At 39.7% G+C, this 22,981-nt stretch overlaps 2 protein-coding genes across 5 annotated transcripts in view; both read right to left on the minus strand.

Moving 5' to 3' along the window:
• Positions 1-80: 80 nt before the first annotated feature.
• zgc:172136 (uncharacterized protein LOC566376 homolog) lies at positions 81-22,961 on the minus strand. Of its 4 annotated transcripts, XM_046071467.1 has the most exons (15): positions 10,729-10,872; positions 10,046-10,270; positions 7,600-7,794; positions 7,332-7,422; positions 6,132-6,211; positions 5,857-5,933; positions 5,548-5,737; positions 5,257-5,412; positions 4,667-4,732; positions 4,106-4,174; positions 3,835-4,009; positions 2,170-2,454; positions 1,761-1,892; positions 1,543-1,613; positions 81-1,443 (listed from the first exon to the last, which is right to left on the minus strand). In XM_046071467.1, the coding sequence occupies exons 3-15, from the start codon at positions 7,675-7,677 to the stop codon at positions 1,153-1,155; spliced, it is 1,761 nt and encodes a 586-aa protein (XP_045927423.1). In that variant the 5' UTR covers positions 7,678-7,794; positions 10,046-10,270; positions 10,729-10,872; the 3' UTR covers positions 81-1,152. The 4 variants fall into 4 exon arrangements, with proteins under 4 accessions (XP_045927423.1, XP_045927424.1, XP_045927422.1 ...); XM_046071468.1 differs by lacking the exons at positions 10,046-10,270; positions 10,729-10,872 and adding an exon at positions 22,940-22,961; XM_046071466.1 differs by lacking the exon at positions 10,046-10,270 and having other exon boundaries at positions 10,729-10,888.
• Positions 12,312-22,981, minus strand: part of fam135a (family with sequence similarity 135 member A) — a 22,265-nt gene continuing 11,595 nt past the window's right edge. The window contains exons 9-21 of the mRNA XM_046071479.1: positions 22,348-22,425; positions 21,890-21,939; positions 20,648-20,806; positions 20,401-20,474; positions 20,096-20,250; positions 17,917-19,867; positions 17,635-17,795; positions 17,389-17,480; positions 14,659-14,756; positions 14,411-14,562; positions 14,106-14,216; positions 13,898-14,011; positions 12,312-13,443 (exon numbers count right to left, since the gene is read on the minus strand). Coding sequence (XP_045927435.1) covers positions 13,238-13,443; positions 13,898-14,011; positions 14,106-14,216; positions 14,411-14,562; positions 14,659-14,756; positions 17,389-17,480; positions 17,635-17,795; positions 17,917-19,867; positions 20,096-20,250; positions 20,401-20,474; positions 20,648-20,806; positions 21,890-21,939; positions 22,348-22,425 — 3,401 coding nt within the window. The 3' untranslated portion in view covers positions 12,312-13,237. The remainder of the gene's footprint in view (positions 13,444-13,897; positions 14,012-14,105; positions 14,217-14,410; positions 14,563-14,658; positions 14,757-17,388; positions 17,481-17,634; positions 17,796-17,916; positions 19,868-20,095; positions 20,251-20,400; positions 20,475-20,647; positions 20,807-21,889; positions 21,940-22,347; positions 22,426-22,981) is intronic.

Consider the following 22,981-nt stretch of genomic DNA (forward strand, 5'->3'; position numbering starts at 1 on the left):
AATATAATCTAATTCTATATGTTAACATAAGATTAACAGTATGCTGGTGCAACAAAGTGAAAACACGTGCTTTCATTTAGTAACATTGAGAATTTATTTTCACTATCATAAAAAAAACATTAGATACTTTAGATAAAAAGGAAATGTTCAGTATTGTGAATTAACACTCAGTTGTTCATACATTATTGGCATTGAGTAAACATTTAAACGTTTAATGACTCTTTCCAAGTGAGTTCATTTTGACTAAAGACATCAGTTCTTCTGCATACCAATTATCATTTACAAAACAGTGAAAATAATGCCAGACAGAAAGGTTCTTTGTTTGGGGGTTACGTAATACAAAAGTACTGCAGACTCATTATACACTTAACTGGTTACAGAAATAGTGCTTTACAAATAATACTTTTCTGTTGTAATTACAGAAGTGGGAGGAGACTATAAAATCGGGAAGCTTTGGATGAATGCATTACCGGCTGTAAAGAGGTTAAATTTTCCACATCGGCAGCTACTTGCTGAGGCAGACTAATAGGAAAAGCATGACAGAGCCCACTATATAAAAATAGAGTATATTATAAAATATGATTTTTAAAAAAGCAAAGGAATACAGGAGCACAAACATGCAGATGCTTCTGGAGATTCTCCGGAATAAAACAAGGACATTTAAGTGTTTAAATAATTAAACAGGCCAAAGTAAAGGAAGTCCCATCTTATGCATGATGATCAAAATATCTGTTAGGGTCAAATGTTATGCCCTTGGCATTAACCTATTTAGACATTTCAGAAAATGTTTTACAGCGTGGACTTTACAAAAGGCAATAAAATTAGAAATGTTTTTGCTCAGAGAAGTTGCGATGTTATAAAATAGTGCAAGCAGTATGTACACAATATACAACATTAATAAATATGCTCCTAACTGATTTAATGTTACTGAATTTGATCTTTTATCTAATCCGCTGCTTTTCTAAGAGGAATCAGGGGTCACGTTTTTTCTTCCCCAATAATGTCTCTGCAATTTGAAGCACATACATCCCTCCTTGTCATCGTCACATAGAAAACACTGAGACATTCATGTGTTGGCAACCTGCGAGTTGAGTTGCACTGTTAATGAAGGAAGGGAACGGGTGTATTTGTGGACAACAGCACTTGACACGTTCAAAGTATGAATTCGAGGAATTGTTCATCACCTAACATGTCCAGGGAGAGGCAGTTGGTAGACCTGCGACCATAGAAGTAAGTTTTGGCTTGGCAGTGCAAAAGTGGATAGTGGCTGTGATCAGCAGGGGTCTTTGTGTTTGCTGAGGCATCTGGGAGCCCGAAGGTATAGCTGTGGGAGGAATCAGGTGGCAGCGTCGTTCCCAGGGGTGCCGGAGGTGGGAACAGACGTACATCATCTAGACTGTGGCTGTGCCGATCCACGCAAACTTGTGCCCTAGATTTCAGCATCTAGAATAGACAGAAGGTAAAGATAAAAGGTAAGAAAATACAACAGAGAAATCCAAAAAGGAGGCAAAGAAGAGAAGGGAAAGAAGACTGATGACCAACCTGTTTTAACATATCGTTGTTATGCAATTTCCAGAGATCTTCATCACTGCTTGGGGAACACACTTTATTTTCTGTAAAGCCCAAAAGTTTTCATTGGTCTTTTTTTGTTTGTTTGTTTGTTTTTACAAAGAATAAAGTAAAGTTTGAGAATACAAAAAAAAAAAAAAAATGCTTTTACTGTTGGGATGTCTTGTATGTCACGATCATATGATTCCTACCTGGTGTGTGAGTTTCTGAGGAGAGTTCTGCACAATCCACTGACACTCCCTCAAGAAGATCAGCCAGCTGGAACATCTCATCAGGATCATCCACAAGAACTTCCTTTGGACTTCCAACACTGGTCTGGATCTCTGGATTTGTTTTTTGAGAAATCTGATTTTTAAAAGTCTGAAAAGAAATCGATCTCATCTGCTGCAGCCATACATGCATTTAGGAGCAGAATGGACAAAAAACTAAATAACTTTGCATACAGCATGTACTAGAGTTCAAGGTGCTGGCTATTGCATGAACACACAGGAAGATGAGGCATAAAAATGTGTAATAATGACTTCCCAATATCTATTTTTAATTTAATTTTTTAAAATTTCCTGTACAAATGCTGGAGTATAAAAAAAAAAGTCCCCTCACCTTCCTCTTGCCACCCCTCATCTTCTATTCGAGCCTTACTGCCTGCATCAAACCCCGAGGTACAGGAGCTGCCACCGCTGGCTGCTGAGCTGAAGTACTTCTCTGCTTGCCGTTGACTTTCCTCCTCCATGGAGGCCATCTCTGTGGAGATGCTATGCTGCCGTGCGTCAGCTTCAATTCCAGAGCTGCTGGTGGAGTGTCGGGACAGACCAGGGCTGCTCTCGCTGCCGGGGGGGTCCAAGTCCAGGTCATCACTGATGTAAGACTCTCTGTAACGCTTTTTCTCTACAATTTAGACAAGACATGTTTTTTTGTTTTTTTTTATTCAAGCATAAACCATCTAAAGAAACTGAGGTCAGCTGTGTTTCTTAAGAAGAAATGTCCCGAGGAGACCATCTGTCCTGGTGGTCATTTTATAGAGCTGTTGTGAGTGCTTCCTCTTAAAATGTTGGGAAATATATTGGCAACTCTTTAAAAGTGTGGTGATCAATGAAAATGTCTTGATTCTTACTAGTGATGCACCGATCTGACTTTAAGTTCTGTTACTGATACTAATACCTAAGCTTTGGGTATCGGCTGGTGCAGAGTACCGATCCAATCCCAGTGTAAAATGAATAAGCTGTATTTAGGGCTGGACGATATGGCCAAAAATGTTATCATGATAATATCGTTTTGATATCGATAATTATCACAATATGTATCAAATCGTTATTTCTTTCGAGTTTAAAGGCTGACTTTTGCTCCTGAGTGAAAGTTGAAGTAACCTGATGATTAATTGTGGTTTAAACTCTTTATGACGAACACAGCCAAACAGTGGAGCACTTCACAAATCTGAAGTAGAACATTCAAAGCAATTATGATAAAATCTTTGTTAACAAATATGCATGAGTAAAATTAAGTAAAAGCTTTTTTCAGTCTTTTTCCTCAACAAAAAACACACTAATAAAAAAATTAAGTCCTAATTTGTGTATAATTCAAGTGAATAAAATCAAACATTTATTGAATAATTGTTTATTGAAAAAGTCTATTGCGATAATTATTGTTATTGTTTCATTGTCCAGCACTAGCTGTATTCCTCACTGTGAGGAAGAGACTGGGAATCATTCGTTTATGCGTAAGGCCACGTCAGGCTTAACTTAAACATTGCTTCCTAACTTTGTAAAACAAAATGCTGTTAGCTCTCCTTGCAGAATGTTCAGGTCTACCGGCACACTGCGGATGCACCCCGTAGTACGTGCATAATTGATTGAATAGACCCCTTGTCACCGATACCCGATTGAGCTATCTAAGTCAGTGTTGGGCCAATATCAAAAATCAGTACTGGAATGGGTGCATCCCTAATTCTCACAGCTTATTCATTTAGACTACTATATTTAGGCCTCTAAAAACACCCAAAAATATATTTTCAGTTGTTCAATTCAGTGTGTGTTTTTCCCAAATGTACCACAGAAGTGCAAAATGTAAAATATTACAGACTGTGCTACAAACGTGATTATTAAACAGGAACCTCTTTGATTTTTTGTGCTGGAAAAAGTGACTTTTCTTCATTTATGCTTCTAACTTCCAGTGGCTACTGACGTGTTTTGCTGAGTAAACATGGCCCCCAGCCAAACTATTCATCACTGATACTAGTCCTGTCCTAGTAGTCACTTCTCTCTCCCCTACCTTCGCTCTCCTCCAGCTGGCGTAGGTGTTTGAGGGCAGGCTGGAGGCTGAGGTAAATGCGATGGCTGCTGCTCAGGTGCAGGAGGAGGTGGCGAGAGCGGAATGATGACCCAGTGTAGTAAACCAGCTTCCTGGCTGATGGCAAGCCATCTGGCTGGATCTCGAATTTCTTACCCTGAATAGGACAACATATTATACATAGTGTACAAAGCCGATGGGCATTAAATAATTACAATGATCCCCAATACAATGAAATGAAGAGTGTGCATACCAGGAAGGTGAGACGTCCCACATTTGACCAGGGGAAGTCGTATAGCAGCTGTCTCATGTTGTTCACCTCCTATGAATACAAAACACACACATATAAGAAATAGCTTTTGTGTTTAAAAAAAGATTTCTATATGTGGAATCTACTTGGATATATCTTCAAATGAATGATCAATAATCAATTGTCTTTTTGTTCACAAGAGCCATCTGGGCTTGGCAACGAGGCCAAAGGTTTCTCGAGGTATCTCACGGTCTGTTGGCTCTTTAATCAACCAGGCCAGGAGCCCTAATCCCCCCAGATGGCCCCTGATGGACAGATCAAACAACTGACGTGCATGGCAGACGGCTCCTATCTCCTCATGCACTGCAGTTGGTAGCACACACCACACATTCCTCACACGTCTAGTCTTTATCTAGTCTAGGTTTTATAGCCCTACAGATACAAAGACTGAATCTTTGAGCAAAAGCAGATTCGCTTGAGTACCTATGTGCTGACGTATATACTATGCATTAATAACACACACACACACACACACACACACACACACACACACACACACCCTACCTGATAAACCTGCATTCCTCGCAGGGTCAGACCGAGCAATGCCGTTCCTCTCTCTGCCTTTTTGTCCTGGACAAATGAATGATGAGATGTCAAAGAGGAATCTGAGCGGTTCAGATAAGATAGCTATTCCACAGTTGAGCCCCTCTCCTAATTCACTGGGAAACACTGGGCTGCTGCTAATAACAAATTAAAAGTGGGAGCACATTACGCAATGGATGGGCCAGCCTTCAAAATATCACTCAGTAGATGATTTTGAAATGGGGAGGACAATAAACTGGAGTAGATGGATGGTTACGTAACTGCCCCAGTCATTTGTCCAGCACAGCCCAAATGGAGCCAGACTAATTGAATTTGTGTTGGAAAAGACAGTTTGAGTCAGAGGGAAGAACTACGCCTTGAATGGCTGTAGATTACAAATGAGCTGAAAACAAATCCCATTACTACCAGCATAAATAATCATAATGTCTTATTTTAATGATATAAATCAATTATGCAAATAAACACATCCAGCAGTGTGGTGTGTGCATTTAAACTCAACACAGGCAACTTGTTCCAAATGATGACAATCAAATACTAAATTGACTTATGACCTTTTGCAGTCTGTAAAACGTGACAGGTACATCCTCCAGTCGACATGACTCCCTGATGAAGAGCAGGATGGCATCACGAGGAGACATGCCCCACTGCTCCTGATGCACCTTGGGCCCATGGCAGAGGAGATAGTTTACTCCACGCTTAGCTACAATCTGCAGAAGGAAGAAGGAACAGACATGTAGAGTGCTATATCACCTCAAAATACAAAGCAATGGAATGTAGGACAGTTGTATTAAAATTTTACACTGAACATCAAGTTAGATTCAAAGGTTTTTTTTAACACCTACCCAAGGGGGAAAATACTCCTTGGGTTCAAAGTAAGGAGTGGTCTCCTCCATGGGAGGCGGGTGGTCACCGAGGTCAGCCTGCAAGGCGTAACCTGCCAACTGGAAGTACACCTCCTCCTGCTGACGACATTCAGAGCGAAGCACCCGCTCCCTTAAGTCAGAATAGTATAGATACCGTGCCTTTCGTTCACTGGTACCACACATCAAAAGAAAAAAAGACTGATGTCAACAAGGGAGCAAAGATGGATGAAAAAAACAAAACAGAAGTACACTAGCTACAAAAAAAGTCCAGTGTGAGGAAGGACATACCAAATGAGTCTGCCGTTTTCTATGTAGTACTGCACTTTGAGGCAGAGTACTAGAGGCAAAGGTCTCCTCCGTAATCCCTGTATGAAGAGAGAGACATGTTCAAATGTTCGAAAAGGCCTGTGTGTGGTAGCATCTTTTTGTCATGCTAAATGAAAACTTGTGGCATGTAGGCCACTGAACTATGCCTCCCAATTAACTGACACTTATATTAGTTCGGAGTAGGTCACAGCAAATTGCTGTCAACATTTGCTTCCCCTGCCAAAAGGCTGCCTTACCTTTACCGAATCTTGCTTCCATTCCTTAGGAAAGTAGTTAATCAGTTTCTCCTCCATGTCTAAAAATATGTGCTCATTGTCTGTGATAGAGAAAGACAATCAGGAAACAAGCAGACAGTTAGCAATCGAACAAACAATAATGCAACCAAGCGTGAAATTTGCCCAACAATGGGATTTGTTGGGGAAAAGAAAAAGCCCTTGTTCTTACATTTGTGAATGAGGCTACTAGGAAGCTAATGACAACAATGCTAATGTTAATGGATACATTTTCTAATTCATCAAAAACTAATTTGAATTCTATTTTAGTGGAGGGGCTATAAGGCTGTTTGCAACCTGTGCTGAGAATGAGGATGTTGTATCATTCTCAGCCTGGTCCTGTGAGTCATGACATGGGCATCTTCTATTTGATCGACCTTATCTCTTTTGTTCAATTTTGTGTAGCCGAATCATGCTTGCTGAGCCGTTTCACAACTCGTTCCTTTATCCACCAGTCTCTCCTTTCAGCCTGTCTCATTCCAACTCCTTCACCTATCATCCCTCATTGAGGCCTTTGAGTAAATGTTGAGTAAGGCGGCTTGTGTCATGATGAGTGGTGCTACCTCTTTCCCCTCCACTCCCACTCTCCTCTTCCCATCATCAAGCCATCCCTCCCCTCAGTGAAGAGGAGGAATGCAAGGGCGCATTCCAGGCTTAATGAAGTTAATATTGCAGGAATCCAGGCCTAAGTGATCGCTGAACCAACACCACAAAAACAAAAGGCCGCTTGTTTAAGTGGTGCACCACACAAGATTACCGAGGCATTTCAACGTATTTGTTCAAAGAAAGAACAGGAACGCAAGGAAACAGAAAGTTCAGGACTTTGCTCAGTGGCTAAAGTGGATTATGACGTTCAATTATACAGACAGGGAGGGCTGAAATATATATATAGCCTTTTGGCAGAAAACATTTTCCACATTATTACGTAAACAAACGCCACCAAGACTGGTGCAACAAAGCCTTGTGGTAAATCATCATAATCCAAAAATGATGCTGTTGTTTACAATCTGATGGATTGACTGCTCAACTGTGGTGCTGTATGTGCTTGCACTGATCAAAAAAACATTCTACCCTAAGATCATATTTTTCAGTCTCTGACAATACTGCAGTGTGAATAGTCCATTCAGGTTCAGAGGCTGAGGGGTCAATGAGGAGTGAACTTACCCTTCACCACTGTGAGGCCAAAGAAATGCAGCTCTTTGATTCCAAGAAGCTCTGCTACACGGTTAAAAACATCCTGCCCTGTAGACTTCGGCTGGAGCAGGTGAAAAGACAAAGTCGTCCGTATTCAATATTCATTCACAATGTGCAAAAAACAAAAAAAATGTGGTGCAGCCAAAACATAGTAGTAGTGATAAACAGAAATTTGACCATATGTTAAGACCTCTTGGTGATTGTCAAGAGGACAGCTAGAGACATGTTAAATACTCACCCCGACACCGATGTCCAGCTGATCTTTGTTGGGGAGGAGAACACAAATGTTTCTCTCCTGCTTTATCGAAGTGGACATGATGTCTTGTGTTTGTCTGTGATAAGTACTTTCTTTCTGTTAAAATAGTTCAGTCTTCTCTTGCTTCCTCTATCCTTCACTTTTTATCTGTTCCAGGGCAGTCTGTCCATATTGCATCTAAAAAGAGAGATGACATCAGACTGAGATTAGCAAAGAAATAAAAAAACATGACTTAACAGTTCAATGTGAATGATGAATACAGAAGCAGAATGGAATTTGAAAACAGATCATGTGTAAGGTCTGATACCAAACTGAAAGAAATTCAACAAATAAGATCACCATAACTAACTATTCTGCTGTAACGTGTAACCTTTTGCATTGACAGTGCATTATCATACTGTCAGTTAGTCAAAGCATAAACAATCCCTTCTGCAGACACATTCAGTATGATGAGGTCTCGCATTATAGCACAGCCAAAATTAACTCAACATGGTTTGTCCCTTCTGAGGGGTCAGAGGACAAATGCTTTACCGTCCCAATTATCAACCAGAGGGATTTTCCCAAATATCAAATACATAACTCAAATTTAACTGTAAAAGTTGGTCTAACTTAAAAGGCATCTTGACCCAAATTGAGAAGCAGGTAAATGGTTGGGCAAACTCAGTGAGCTTATCATTCTGTAATCTTAATAATATTCATTAACTGGAAACAATCAGTCACATAATTCTTGTGAATATTTTACACAACCTTAAAAAGGAAATGTATTACTGCAGACTCTGCTTAGCATACAAAAACAGATGTCCATGGTAGACTGTCTAGCTGAAGCCATAGCTCACCTGAAGCTTGCCGCATTATGTTGACCCCAAAGCCCTAACTGGTACGAGGCTCATCCGATTAATGTCTAAGAATCAATTAATCAGGTTAATTACTGCCGCACGCCGACTCTGATCCTCTTAAACCCTGCTCTGGACAATAACCAGTTAAAAAAAAAAAAAAAAAAAAAAAAGAACTGATCCGTAACTGAAGCAGCCAGCTCTTGTGCCAATCTCCTCCATGTGCAACATTTCTTTTACTTTTAACTGAGAAACACAAACAAGCAGCATTGTAAGGGGTCCTTTGGGCAAACAAACTGCCGTTTCTTTGCATCATACTTTTGTGCTTTTACACCTAAGTTCAGAAGTTTAGCATTCACATTGGGGGAAAAGATATTTACACATGTTTAAAAGCACCAGATGCAACACGTCAAAAGAGATAAATCATATGAAAACAAAAACCTTATCAAAAGGTGCCACCAGCGTACAAATGCAGTTGTAGGAACTACGAAAGTGAATGTTCTTGGCTCAGAGGGCAAAACATTGGTGTTAACCAAATAGGCCTGATTTATAGACATGTTTAAACACATCCTCGCTCACATCTGTGTGTCATTGCAAACAGAAAACCTGAAATTCCAGTTGCTTGAACATTGACTTGTTTATGACAGAGTCAAACTACATGGTACATGTACAGTGAGGCAAATGGTAGAAAGTATATTTTCACATTGTGAGGGTATAATTTGTTTTTGTTTTTTATCATAATCAAATCATATCAACATTTTTGAGTCCTTTTTGAAGTGCTTCTTCAATATAATCTATGCCCAAAATGAGAGGGCTGAAGCGCTATACTTTGTTTGGCCAATCTACTGTAATGTGAACTTAACTGCTAAAATATTACAATACTACTGCATAATAGACTCTTCAATGACAAAATATGATTTTTTTTTTAATTCAATAACACCAAAATTACACTCCGATGCAACAAAACATAATTCGTGATGATGAACCAAATAATAATAATACACCATATTTTTTTATTACTGAGATATTTGGCAGAAGACGTTGCAGACATATGTGAGCAATTTATGTGTGAAGCAATGAGACTGATAAATATGGACAGATTTGTAGAGGAATTTGTAAGGGTTTTTTGGGGGATATTTTTTATTTCTGCTGTGACTCTGAAAACTGTTTTATACCGTACATTTCAATAACTAAAATAATATTGCTTAAGAAGCATTGTTAGACATCTGAACTATACTTGCAATGCAATGTTTGGCCAATCATGTCCCTCACCCATTTGTAGCATCTGATCTGTCTATGTTTGAGACTTTATCCATTATTGACTTATATGCAACATAAATTTTCTTAAAAGCTCAGCTCAGCAGTCACTTTTTCTGTGATCGGCCTACCCTATCAAATGGAATGCATTTACAGAGCAAACATAGCTATACTTATTAAAAAGTAGCTAGTTATCAATCCTGTCATAATACATGGAGATATGCCTGAAATCAAATGTTGTAAATCATAAAAATTGCTACTGAATGAGATGAAACCAACCATACTTCATCACAAATCCAAAGTACAATAAAACAACACTAGTCTTCACTGCATCCTACCTCAAAAACAAGTCTACTATCAGCCCAAACAGTGTTGACAATCCCCCTTGTTGCTGACCCCGGTGAAATCTGGCATCACATGAGAGCAGCCATCTGCATGTCTTAATTCTCCTCCAAGACTGTCATAATCCCTACGTCTGAACACACTGCTGGCTGATGATGAAGAAACAACATCCTCTCTGCACTGTGCAAGCGCTCTGAAGTGTCAGGGATCCTCACTGACCGCTAAAACCATCAAGGGATAAGATAAGAGGGGGTAGCTGAATAAACACGGGGAACACAATTTAAGTTACACTTAACTTACTCCGCTTGAAAACAATAGGGCAATCGAGCTTTTCAGTTTAGAGGGAGCAGTGGATTATTTAAATTTGACTGACAGGTATAAGAGTTCAATGATTCATTTAGCGAATAAAAACTTTGTAACAGACAAAAATAAGAAAGATAATCCATGGGCATACTGGCATAAACTTCCATTTTTGCCTGTTGCTATAACGTTATCGTCACAAACAAAGAAGGAGAGGCTATAACTTCAGTCTGAAAACAATAATGTTAGTGTTTTTTTAAAACGCCCAATTGCTGTAAAGGTAAGTTACAGTAACGTTAACGTTACTAATTTAAATTGACGATCGCAACTGTGGCTAAATTACTCATTTCGCTGGCCATGATAACAGTAAAATACTTACCATCATTATACGAGGCGACGGAGTTCACATTTCAGTCACGGGTTTTTTCACAAAACTTGTTCAGACGTTCAATCTAGTTTTTTTTTTTTCTCTTCCCAAATACAAACATGACAGAAGCACGGAGGACGGAGGACACCACCTCATCCCCCTCCCCATTGCGTGTTGTAACTTCTTCAGCCACCGTTAAGCCCAACGATTGAGCCGTACCATGTTGGATAGTTGTGGGGGGGTACTCTGCTGCGATTGAATTCTTGTTGGAAATGTTTGTACCATTTTCTCTTTCGATTCAATAAATATTTCACGTTTTTATCGCATTTGTATGAACTAAAAATAAACACATTTCTTTATCCATATGGGAGTATAAACATCATAATATTTAAAAAAAGTACTAAACAGACAATTCCCCTCCCTATGTTTTGCGTTGCTATAGCGATCTCGTGCTAATTAGAGATCCCGACACAAAATGTTTTGGCCCGGTGGGAAGAGGGGCCACTCTCAAGTTTTCCCTGGAAACTAATAAAACTTTAATTAGTATATATATGCTGTATTTTATTTTAACAAAAAGGTCGGCCCTGAACACTTTTTGTCAGCAATTCCAGTATCAGTCACAATATATGACCAATAAGGAAGGCACTTGTTAATGTGTTTCACCTGTACAAATACTGCTTATTTTATTTGTCTGTTGTTTTTTTTTTTTTTTTTACCGTGGGCTTAATATTTAAGTGGTTCATCTTACACTATCCTGTCTGTCATCTATCTTTTTCAGTTGTAAGTCAGTGAAATGATCATCCTTTCCAAAGAGGAGAACACAGTCTCCAATCACTAGGTTTCAAAATGGCTTTCAAACTCCATTTATGAGAAGGGTAGTACGCAGTAATTCAGAAAGAATGACACATTCAAACCTTCTTTAAACATTTCTGATATCACGCACATTCCTAGTATGTAGAATAATACATCAAGTGATATATTAATACTTTCAGTGTTGTAATAAGCACTGTTATAATTTACTTAAACTGGCACTTTAACTGAAACAGTATGACCTATAACAGGTATACACATTACTATGTTCTAAGCATAACACTCCCCACACAAATTCCCACATTTACCTACTGTAATGACACTGCCATCTACAGGACCATTAGATTCACTGCAAAAAAGAAATCTAAGCATATAAATGAAAAAGAAATATGCCAGAATAATCATTAAACGAAACGGTCGAATAAAGAACTGAGTAAACTATATAATTATCATGACTGCTATATGTTCTCAATAATGATGAGCCCAATCCAACAACCAACCAAGTGAAGAGCTGTGCATTAATGTAAATCAAAACTAGGCTTCATAAACATAAAATATTGAAATTCATTGTTAACAACTCAGGCTAAAATGTGTTAGCTCATTAAAATGGTATGATGGTAAAATGGGACATTTTCTTTCTAAATTGCAAGAACCCCACTTTCAATCAGATTTATCAACTTTAGTAGGTTTCATTAGTAGCAAGATTGCATTAGTAGGTGATATAAAATTACATGAGAACTATTTTCCTTGACATGAACTCAAGAAAGAAAAGTCATATCACCAACTTCATAATATGCATATTTAATGGTAGAGTATGATGATATATAAACAATTTTCCTAGAAACATTTTTAATTCCAAGCAATACTTTCCAGTTTAAAACACATAAATAATCAATAATTGATACCAACCAAATACTTTCAATAAAACAAGTTCATATCACCAACATGTGCTTTTGCTGAATCATGATCATTGCTTAAAACCCCTGTAATGTTATGCTGCAGGCAAAGCTTTATTCTCCCAACACCAGGTTGGATAAATGTTGTGCAGAATGCTGGAACAGCATAAAGTATTAAGACCAAAGCCAAGGCTGCAATGTCTGAGCAACAATCCTATTTCAAATTCAAATTTTGCCTTTAAAAATGATGGAAAATTGTTGATAGAAAAGTAACTTGTACAAATGACCATTTTCGTACAAAAGCTTGTAAAATGTAGTTGTGGTGCAAACCAATGCAGTGTTTCTTAAAAGTGGTGGGAAAACATTTGCAATGGTGAGGACAGTATGTGCAGACTTGACTTGGGTCAGCTCACCGAAACAGCCATTATTGTAGCAGCTACATTTCCAGTTCAGCATCTAAAATGAATTGAGTAACTTGGAGACAATTAATTAAAAGTAAAACACATAAATAACACTGAAAATATAGCATATGATGAGGGAAATCATTTCCCAAACACAAACACTTTAAAAAAATGGCAGTAGAAAAATAAAAATGGCAAACTCCATATCCACCGTGATTCCAATATAAACAAAGTAAAATGAAAGGGTGTGATTTGCCCATGTGTTGAGTGAGTTTGGGGTCTCACTGAAAAGTGAGTATATGTATTAAAAACAAGAGATGATCCAAATACCATACTCAGAATAAGGTTAAGATGCAGTGAGGTATTGGCTCCACATTCCTCTCCTCCACTCATGTGTTTGATTCTGCCACAGTTCTACTGAAAGAACTTGAGGCCTGCAACAAGGAAGAACTTCTCCAGGAAGATCTCAGAATCAAGGACGGCAATGTGGGCAGCCCGGCCAATAAGGGAGTTGGCTGTGTTGGGCAGGGCATGAATGACATCATATCGCACTAGATTACAGTCTTTGTTCTGAAGTACTGGCAGCAGCAGGTTCTCAATCATCTCAGCATACACAGGACCTGGCATAGACAAACGTGAAACAGGCTGAACTGGGCATGCTTTGGTCTGTAGATAAAATTAGCCAATCCCAATTTAGTCTATATTGTTTTGTGTACCTTTTTACAGATCAGTTAAAGAAGAAAAGGAAGGAACTAAAGAACAAAAGAACTGACGAGAGGGGAAGGTAAAGAAATCAAAAAAGGAAGGGCAGAAGGAAGAACACTTAAAGTAGTGCTAAAAATAGTTTCGTCACTGTCCACAAGCATACAACCTGCACTGGAGATTGCAAATAATGAGAAACTGCACTAAATGGGTGAAATACAGGCCAACGGCTGACTGCAGCTTGGTGAGTCAGAGCCCTTAAGGCTAGGCTTGTTATGCTTGCTAGCTTTTCTCCAATTCAGAATTTGCGCACACTGGCATTTACCAAAGACATCTTGTGGCAAACTGTTACATAAGCTTCCTTCAACTCACCTGTTTGTTTGTCCTTTAATGCAGTTTTGCACATTTCTATTCGAGCAGAATGGTAGGGAACATAGCGATCCTGCAGTGACCCCACCAGCACTACATTCTTGAAAAACTGCAGACCTTCAAAAGCAGATCAATACAAAAATTATCTCTACAATCTCACATACCACATATACAGCCTTAAATGTCTTTGGTGAAAAATAGCAAAGCTAACCAGATTTCTTGCTGAGCTTGTAGAGGAAAGTTTGGCGAGGATCAGAGTGATCACGGCACGTCAGCTGCAGGAGTGAGCCTGACTTTTTCCACTTCTGCATGAACCAAAGGCCTAGGAACATACAGTAATAGTTATTCGACAAGCTTCACCGAGATGACAAAGACAGAGAGAGAGAGAGAGAGAGAGAGAGAGAGAGAGAAAGAGAGAGAGAGAACAAAAACAACCACAGCTACTAGCTGACTGAAATATCTGAAATGATAAAAATGTGCCATCTTCCACCATCAGCTAAATGTTCTGAAACTTACCTGTGTTGACCAGGGCAGAGCTGTTGTACAGTGTGCCCAGGTGAGGTCCAGACAGAGACAGGAAGGTGTGCAGCTTGCTCAGGTAACATTTAAACCGAGGCCTAGTTAGCACTGAGCGAACTATGAGATTCCCCAAGGAATGACCCACAAAGCTGCAAATGGATGAAGAATACACCATAAAGATGATGCAGATACTTGATGAAGAAAAATGTTCTGATATTACATTTGGGTAGAAAAGAACATTTTACCTTATCTTTGACACTGTGAGGTTGTATATCTGAATGTACTGGACTATTTCATCCAGCAGTCGGTCTGTCATTGACTCAAAGTCGGCAAAAGTGTCATTCTGTGGATGAAAAGAGTATTAAATGAAAACAAAAGAATGTTTTGGGGTGTGTTTGATTCACTAAGGAGGCGTTACAGCTAGGGCTGGGCAATAAAACAATAATGATAATTATAACGAAATAACTGTCCTCAATAACAATATAACAAACATTCAATAAATTTTTGATTTAATTCATTTGAATCACGAGCAAATTAAGACTTAATTTTTCTATTAAAGATATTTATTTTGTTGAGGAAAAGGGACTGAAAAAAAGACTTATATTTATTGAAATAAATATGCATGAGTAAAATTTTTGTTAATAATAACTGTTTTGAAGGTTCTACCTCAGATTTGTTAAGTGATCCACTGTTTGGAATCAAGTGTTTGTTCAGGCCATAAATAATAGTTTAAAACCACAATTAACCACAATATTTTTTCAACCCACACTCAGGAGCAAAAATCTGCCTTTAAAGGTTCAGTGTGTAATATTTCTGAGGCTCTATAGACAGAAATGCAATATAAGATCCATAACTATGTTTTCAGTGGTGTATAAAGACCTTACATAATAAACCATTATGTTTTTATTACCTTAGAATGAGACATTTATATCTAAATAAACGCGGGCACCCCCTTCTATGGAGGTCGCTGTATTTTTTCATGTTTCTACCGTAGCCGTCAACGAACAAACAGCGCTACAGAGCGCGTTTCGTCATCACAGCGTTCTACTTGTGCTTGTGTAATTCCGGTAGTGTAGATGCCCGTCACTACAATGAATACGTACAAAGAAGAAGAGGGACTAATAATAATGGTAATATACAGTCTCCGAGTAGTCTTCTGGTTTATTAGAAGTAAGAAGAAGTGACATTTGGACAGCTGAAGGAGCACACAAGTGTTATTTAGCACGAGAGCCGACAGCCAGACGGAGTCGGGTCAGACAGCTGATGGCAGAAATCACGGATTGTGTGGGACAGATGTTTTCAAAGCGGTGCTGAAGTTGTCTTGTTTTCTGCTGGACAGGTAATTAACTTTGTTTGTCAGACTTTAAATAAAAACTGCGCTAGAAGCTGGCCTTAATCTCAGAGAGGCGTGACATGTTTCCCCTGTCAGTGGTGTGAAATATGGATTAATTTCATGGCGCTTCTCCAGCCTGTGGTTTGGCTTTGCTGGTTACTCAGCAAGACAATGAGACGATCAGTAACGTTAATTGGCAATAAAACCATTGTTAGCTTAGAGCATGGAAGCATCAGCCAGCTAAACCTTTACTGACTGATAGAAAAACATTTATTATTAGTTGGATTGGTTTATTCTCCAGCGCTGTGCTTTGGCTTGTGGTGGTGTTAGTTGGATTAATATCATGTAGTTACTCTCTCTCACCCCAGCGCTCAGTTTCTGACTTTGTATGTTATGTTCGTGAGAATCAGCTGATCGCTAATTGGCAAGAAAACAGCAGCTTCCAGTATCGAAGCTCAGATCAGCCAGCTAAACTTTGAAAAAATATGTAGTTGGATTGTAATTTCATGTAGTTCTTCTCCAGTGCTCTGTTATGGCTTTGTTACGTGGACAGAAATGTGCCCTTACCTTTCTGAGACAAACCGCTGATGAATATTATTGGTAATGAAACAGTAACAGCAGGGAAGCTCAGATCAGCAGTTAAACTTCACATTTTACTGCCCTGGTGGAAAACATGTATTTCTTTTTACTGCTAATGGTGATGTATATAACAAGACCTGCGCCTATTAAGTGACCAATAATACTTTCCGAATTTACATTAAAAAATGTTATTGGATATTGCTTCGCCACTGTGCATACAAATGTGTAATTTTTACTTTCACATGCTAAATGCCCATTAAAACGTTGCACTGTTTTACCACAAGCTGAAATTAAGGTTGTCAGTACTACTTTGTGTTTCTGTTGTATTTCAAAAAATTCAAAAGACATTTTGGTAATATTTGCAGATTGCTTATCTAATTAAGCAAAACGAGAGGAGCCTTGATTCTCACCAGCCGATGCCTTTGTAAACTTCATGTATGATGTAGTTTATAATGGACTGTGGTGCAGAAACAGTGAGGCTTGCATTGTCCTGGTATCTGCCAGTGGTCATACTTGATGCACTAGATGTGATAGTGTTTGAGAATTTCTTCATTTACTTTGGTATATTAGTCCAGATGAGCCAACCCTCCCAAGATGTAAAATAACGTATTACAGGAGTATGAGACATCATGTAACACTTAATTTCTTCATGTGGCTTTTATTTATGAAAAAGTAACAATATTCAAAAAAACATTTGGTTTTACATAATTTAATTTATATAATTTCTCAACACATCTATCTAAAGAAACCTAATTTTGTGAATGGCAATCTCTTATCTCATAGATGACATCTTTGTCCTGTCTCAGGTACCGTAGCTACACTGCTCGCTTGGGTAGGGGAGAGGGGGTGCAATTCGCAACCCTCACCACTAGATGTCACTAGAACTTACACACTGAACCTTTAAGCTTGAAAAAAAATTATGATAAGAGATTTATCATGATAAACATCAATATCAAATGATATGATTTTTTTAATCATGATTACATCTTTGGCCATATCGCCCAGCCCTAGTTACAGCTCATTGTTGCCGATATCAGATGACAGTGTGGGCTCATCCACTCACCTGGTTCCTCTCAGACATTAGGAAGTCTATACGAGCACCGGGCAGTCCAAGCTCCAGGTAAGTCTTTACCAGTCTCAGGTCTGCACTGTTACCTACAGCAATAAAGGGAGCATGAAAGACATCAATAACTTTTTTTAAATACAAAAAAAAAAAAAAAAAAAAAAAAAAGAACAAAAAAAAAACCAAAAAAACAAAACACAAGACTCCAAAAGGAACTAATTTACTTTGGAAGATAAGGTTTCCTACCATCCAGACCGTGGACACAGACTATGAGGTGGATGCCTTCTTCACAGCTTTCATCTTCCTCCAAGCTGAAGTAGGGCACAGTGGATGCCAGCTCAGGTACCTCACTATATAAGAAGCCAGGCAGCCTTAGCTGTTTCATTTCATCCTTTGCCTTAATGAACCTGCAGAATTACAATTATATAGTTGATGAATATTAATGTATAAGGTCTGGGACAGGACAAATATCTGCATAAAACTATAACATCAATTGGGATATAAGAAAATTTATGCAAGATGACTCACGCTTTCATCTGTGGTGTGGGTGCACATTCATACCACTGCAGGCTAGAAGAAAAGGAGGCGGTGGGACAGGGAGACCTTCCCAAGCTATGCCCAATACTGCTGGAGGCTAGGTTGGAGCAGATGGGAGCTTTTGATAAATCCTTTGTTTCGTGGAGGTAGCCGATGCTAAGCTGTTCAAACAGAAGACTTGTCTCTTGAGCAGCTGCATCTCCAACCCCACTTTGCTCCTCTTCAGCAACACCGTTCACAAAAGCATAGCCATCACCTTCCTCGTAGTAACCATTCTCGATCATCTCGTGCTCCATCTCGTCCTCATCCTCCTCAACCTGCGGTCCTGTCTGGATCCCCAGCGTGATGGCAGATGTTTCTAAAGGGCTGATCTCAGACACGTCGGTGCTAGAGCATGAGCCAAAGTAATTCTCTACCATCCCACGTTTTACCAGGTCGGTGCTACTGGTTGCAGAGTTACTGGATGGACAGGCAGTATGGGGTTCACTGCGGGATTCTTTAACGGCCCCAGAACCAGCTGCTCCCTCTAGTCCAACTTCAGAAATACATATTAATTTGGGGTCTGTTTCCAAGTTAAAAGCAGGTTTTATAAGTTGGGAATCACCTGCAGCAGTGTCAGGGGTGTAGGCCATACTGATGGCAGGTTTGTTAGTGAAATCCCCAGAGAAGACTACACTCTGCTCCTGCACCACGATACTGGACTTCCGGCATTGCACTTCAGCTCCACTGGAAGTCCTGGAGGAACCTTCGCCCTCATCATCTGAAGGCAAGGAGTTGATGGAAGTGAGAGAGGACTGGACTCCACTGACAGCACTTATATTTTCTGTGTAAAGAATTTCTGCTGCCCCACTGGGCTTTTGCACTGAGCTTTGCTGAACAGGCCGTGGCGCAGGACTCGGGAGGGGCCTCTCAGGCTGTGGGCCAGCAACACCTGATTCAGCGACGCCCAACCCTGCACAAGTCTGCTGTCCTAGAACATGCTGAGTGGCAAAAGAGCTCGGCTCACTCTCAATGCCAGAGTCTGAGAGGCGAGACGAGGCACTGGGGACTCCTCCATCTGGCAGCCTGATACAATCACCCTTTATCTGTACTGAGACCAGACAGGACTGGACATGCTGTGCTGCCCCTTTACCAGGCCTTTCAAACACAGAGTCCTCCACAGACTGTTTTGAGTCACAGACATCTGTCTGGGTGATCTCGGGAATATTACTGCTTAGAGTCCCATCAGTCCGACATGGTAGAAGAACCGTTACTTTGTCCCCTTGGTATGGGTCTTTGTGTATTGGTTTCACCTCAATTTGCTTCAGCCCAGCAGACCACTGTTGCAGCTGTTGGCCACCGTGGTCAACTCCCTCATCTTTGTGAAGTGGTTGGTTGCATGCAGCAATAGCCCCAGTACCCGCCTGAGGATTAATCTGTGCATTTTTAGGATGTTTGGAAAAACCTTTATGACAAGCAGCAGTAGTTATATGGTCATCTGCACCAGAATCAACAGCACTGTTTCCAGAATGTGCTGATGTGGCACCAGAGTCAAAAACAGAATTGGCAGTAGTCCTTAAATAACTACTTGCATCCCCCTGCGAAGTATCACGTTCCTCTACTCGGTTTGGAGGAGCTTCCCCTTCCTTGTATTTTGTGCTGGTGTCACTATAAGGAGCTTTGAGGTTCTTATAGCCCACCAGAACAACAGAGTCCTTGGAGCCTTGTCTAATCAGCTTCTTGGAGTTCTCAGTCTTTGAATTTTTCTTCAGTTTCACTGACTTGCCTTTGGACTTAGGGGGTGGATCATAGCTGTCTGGCCAGGTGTTATCCATAGCTGCACACCGAGACTCAGGTATGGGGCTGGCTGCTGCACTGCAGTCCTTGGAGTTGGGCTTGTCCATTTTGCTAGACACTAAGCCAGTCCTAGTGTTGTGCATGCCCAGCCAGGGTCCATCACGATCTTCAGAATCAAACCAGGTTGGACATAAAAAAAAAAGAAAAAAAAAAAAAAGACATAAAACAAAATATATACACACACACACACACACACACACACACACACACACACACACACACACACACACACACACACACACACACACACACACACACACACACACTTTTTTTTAAACTGGTCAATGAGCTGCTGCCTGTACATCTAGTTGAGTGGCAAAACTATGTTACTGACCTTCAGTGATAGAATCCAGGTATCGATCCTCAAAGATGATTGGCAGGGAGCTAACATCACCATCCAGCTCCGCACATTCCACTGGAAGTGGAGGCAAAGACAGGAAGTAGCTGGAGCTTTTGATAGCATTAGTCATCTGCTGGTGACTGTGAGCACTGATGGAAGGGGGAGGGAGTCAGATAAATAAAAAAGTCAAGGTTTTCCATACTTGGGTTATAGTATTTTAGACAAGCATGCACTGGCACAGGATTGATAATAGCAACACAATATTTCACAATCAAGACGCACATGCCACTGCAACTTACTGTAGTTCCTGATACGCCAGTGCAGATTGTCTGGGATGTTCGAGACAAAAGAAAGCCTCTGCAAAGCGCCTTACCTGCAATAACACCACATTATAGAGTATACAGTCACGATTGAGTCAGTAGTATTGCTCAGAGAGTTGGACACAGTTTTGGATTTTTTTCAGAACAAAAAAGGCTTATCGTCATTAAAAGATAACTAGTTACACATCCAAATATGTAGATGAATAAAAAAGTATTTTGGACTCACTCTCAGTGTATGGTGCTCCATAGCTAGTATGGCAGCAACATGCTCTTGCAGGGACACTACCTCTAGGAACTGTCCCCAGAGTGCCATGAGCAGAGAGCAGAGCTGAGCCAGGTTCATATTTACCAGTTCGGCCAGCTCGTCAGGAGACTCTGCTTTTTGCTAAAAGTATAACGACACAAGTCATCCACCAGGGGGCTCATGTGAACATGAACATAAAGAACAATTGCATGTAGTTCTATGCAAGAAGACTTTGATTTACAAGTCAAATAGATTCTGACATTTCTTGATTGTCATCCGATTCATTTATCACAGGCAATTTTGGTATGTGTTTGATCATTTATCATTTTCCCATTGAAGGTAGCACAAAATGCCCCAAAGACACAAAGGAACTGTTATCTGTCATTTCCAGTTTTTTTTAAAAGCAGAATTCACTGCTTTAATGGCTCAGCAATCAAGTCATAATGGTTTTTAAGTCACTTATCTGCACTGCTAACAAAGAAATTTACATTTTCAATTTTAAAAACCTGCTTGCTGTAATCATAAAAAGCTGCCTGAATTCCATATGAAGTCTCAAAAATAAATGCAAGTTTATCTTTTCATTTCCCGTATCTGTCTAATCCATCGTCTTTGGATATCTAATATGAAATACTATATTTGGAAACAAAATGCAACACACGGAAACATACAAGAGGCACTTGACCTGCATAATGTACCACCATCATCCACAGGAATTCCTATCATTCCACAGCTCTGCAAAACTGCCTCTATCAGTCCTATACTAAAGACGGCCAACATATCAGGACATGAAGACCCAACCACTAAACACTTCTTATCTTGCATACAAAATTATGAAATACTTTCAGAGTCTAGCTTTAAATGCCATTCTACTGACTGTGAAGCAACATGGGAACACTTGGCAGTCTGCTCACAGATTATCTAGCGGCACAGAAAAATCAGCGGCATCTTGTCTCCATAATTAGCTGACACACCTTAAGCAACATGATTGCACACTCCCAATAAATCAGGAGTTCAGAGACACATTCATCCAATGAAAGATGTTTCACTTTTCCAACTTCTATATGGCCCTCTGCCATATTTCCAGTTAACCCCTCCTGCCCCATAAACTAAGCAGCAATTTGATCATGTGCCAGGCCTGTTGCTTGCTTCCTATAAATGTTTCGCATCATTGCCTATTGAAGGACATTTATCAGACAGAAAATAGCAGCATTCAATGGGACTTACCTTGACTTGTTCACATAACTCAGCTAGCCGGGCCTCTAAGTCGAGTTGCTCTGAGGAGGCAGAGGAACAGTATTACTATATGTTTCATATTTATTAGTAATTCATTTAATTATACAGAAGGTTTTTAGAAGAACCCGTTATACAGACTGAATAAGGAGGTGGTGTGAGACAGCACTGGTGTCAGAAAGTACTATTTATATGACATGACCAGAGAGACTACAAATTCTACAGAACCACGTACAAGACGGTGACCAAGGCCTAGTTGTTAAGATGAAAAGAAAGACTAAGTATATATATACAGTAGTGAAAAGATGGAATGACAGCAGTTTAAGTATATTGTCTCTGGAAAGTGGGACATGTGTAGAGGACATGGTGTTTTCTACAAGAAGGAAACTGGAGTGAAGAGGAAAAGGGAGAGGAAGGCAGGTTGATTTGAGGTACTGAGGGTCAGAACATACCTATGTAGACGTGCCTTTGACTTCGGGGATATGGTCTTCTGAGTACTCTCTCATATAGGACTTGCATGCTGGGCTTGGCTAGTAAGATTGCACATATAGGCATATTTAACCTTTTTATTATTTGGTCCTCTGGGATGGGTTAATATCTATCCACTTGTGTAGACTAGGTTTGGTGAGCCATAGTTACAAATGATGAGTTGCGTTTGGGAGCTGTTACAATTTGCCTTTAGCCTACTGGTTAACAGATGTATCTGCTGAATGGAAGTATGAAATTGTAAGTATAATGAACTAAGATTAGTTTGGTTAGATCCCTAAATTAGCTTTGTGGGTTGCTGGTTGTGTAGCCTATTTAAAGGGTAGAATGTATTAATGTGTAGGGATCCGGTGAAATGACATGAGCACACAACAAATTTGCAGTATGCAACAAACACCAATGCTGAAAAGACAAAACAATGAAAATCCATCCAAAGCAAAAAATTAATCAGAAGGTACTGTAATGTGTAACCCTGAGTATACTTCTCAGTGCTTGTGAGTTCATAAAAAAAAAAAAAAATTGTTGTAAGAGTTGATGTGAAGCCACAGAGCAGTTTACCTAATTCCATACGATGGGAGGAAGGCAGGTCCTTGGTAATAG

Source organism: Micropterus dolomieu, linkage group LG15, assembly GCF_021292245.1.
Source record: "Micropterus dolomieu isolate WLL.071019.BEF.003 ecotype Adirondacks linkage group LG15, ASM2129224v1, whole genome shotgun sequence".
Taxonomy (NCBI): domain Eukaryota; kingdom Metazoa; phylum Chordata; class Actinopteri; order Centrarchiformes; family Centrarchidae; genus Micropterus; species Micropterus dolomieu.

Excerpts from the sequence above, each read along its gene's own strand:
- zgc:172136 (XM_046071468.1), bottom strand. The coding sequence starts at position 7,677 with ATGTCCACTTCGATAAAGCAGGAGAGAAACATTTGTGTTCTCCTCCCC. Across the intron at positions 1,893-2,169 it reads TGAGGGGTGGCAAGAGGAAG|AGATCCAGACCAGTGTTGGA; the intron begins GTGAGGGGACTT and ends AAACAAATCCAG. Across the intron at positions 1,444-1,542 it reads ACAACGATATGTTAAAACAG|ATGCTGAAATCTAGGGCACA; the intron begins GTTGGTCATCAG and ends TGTCTATTCTAG.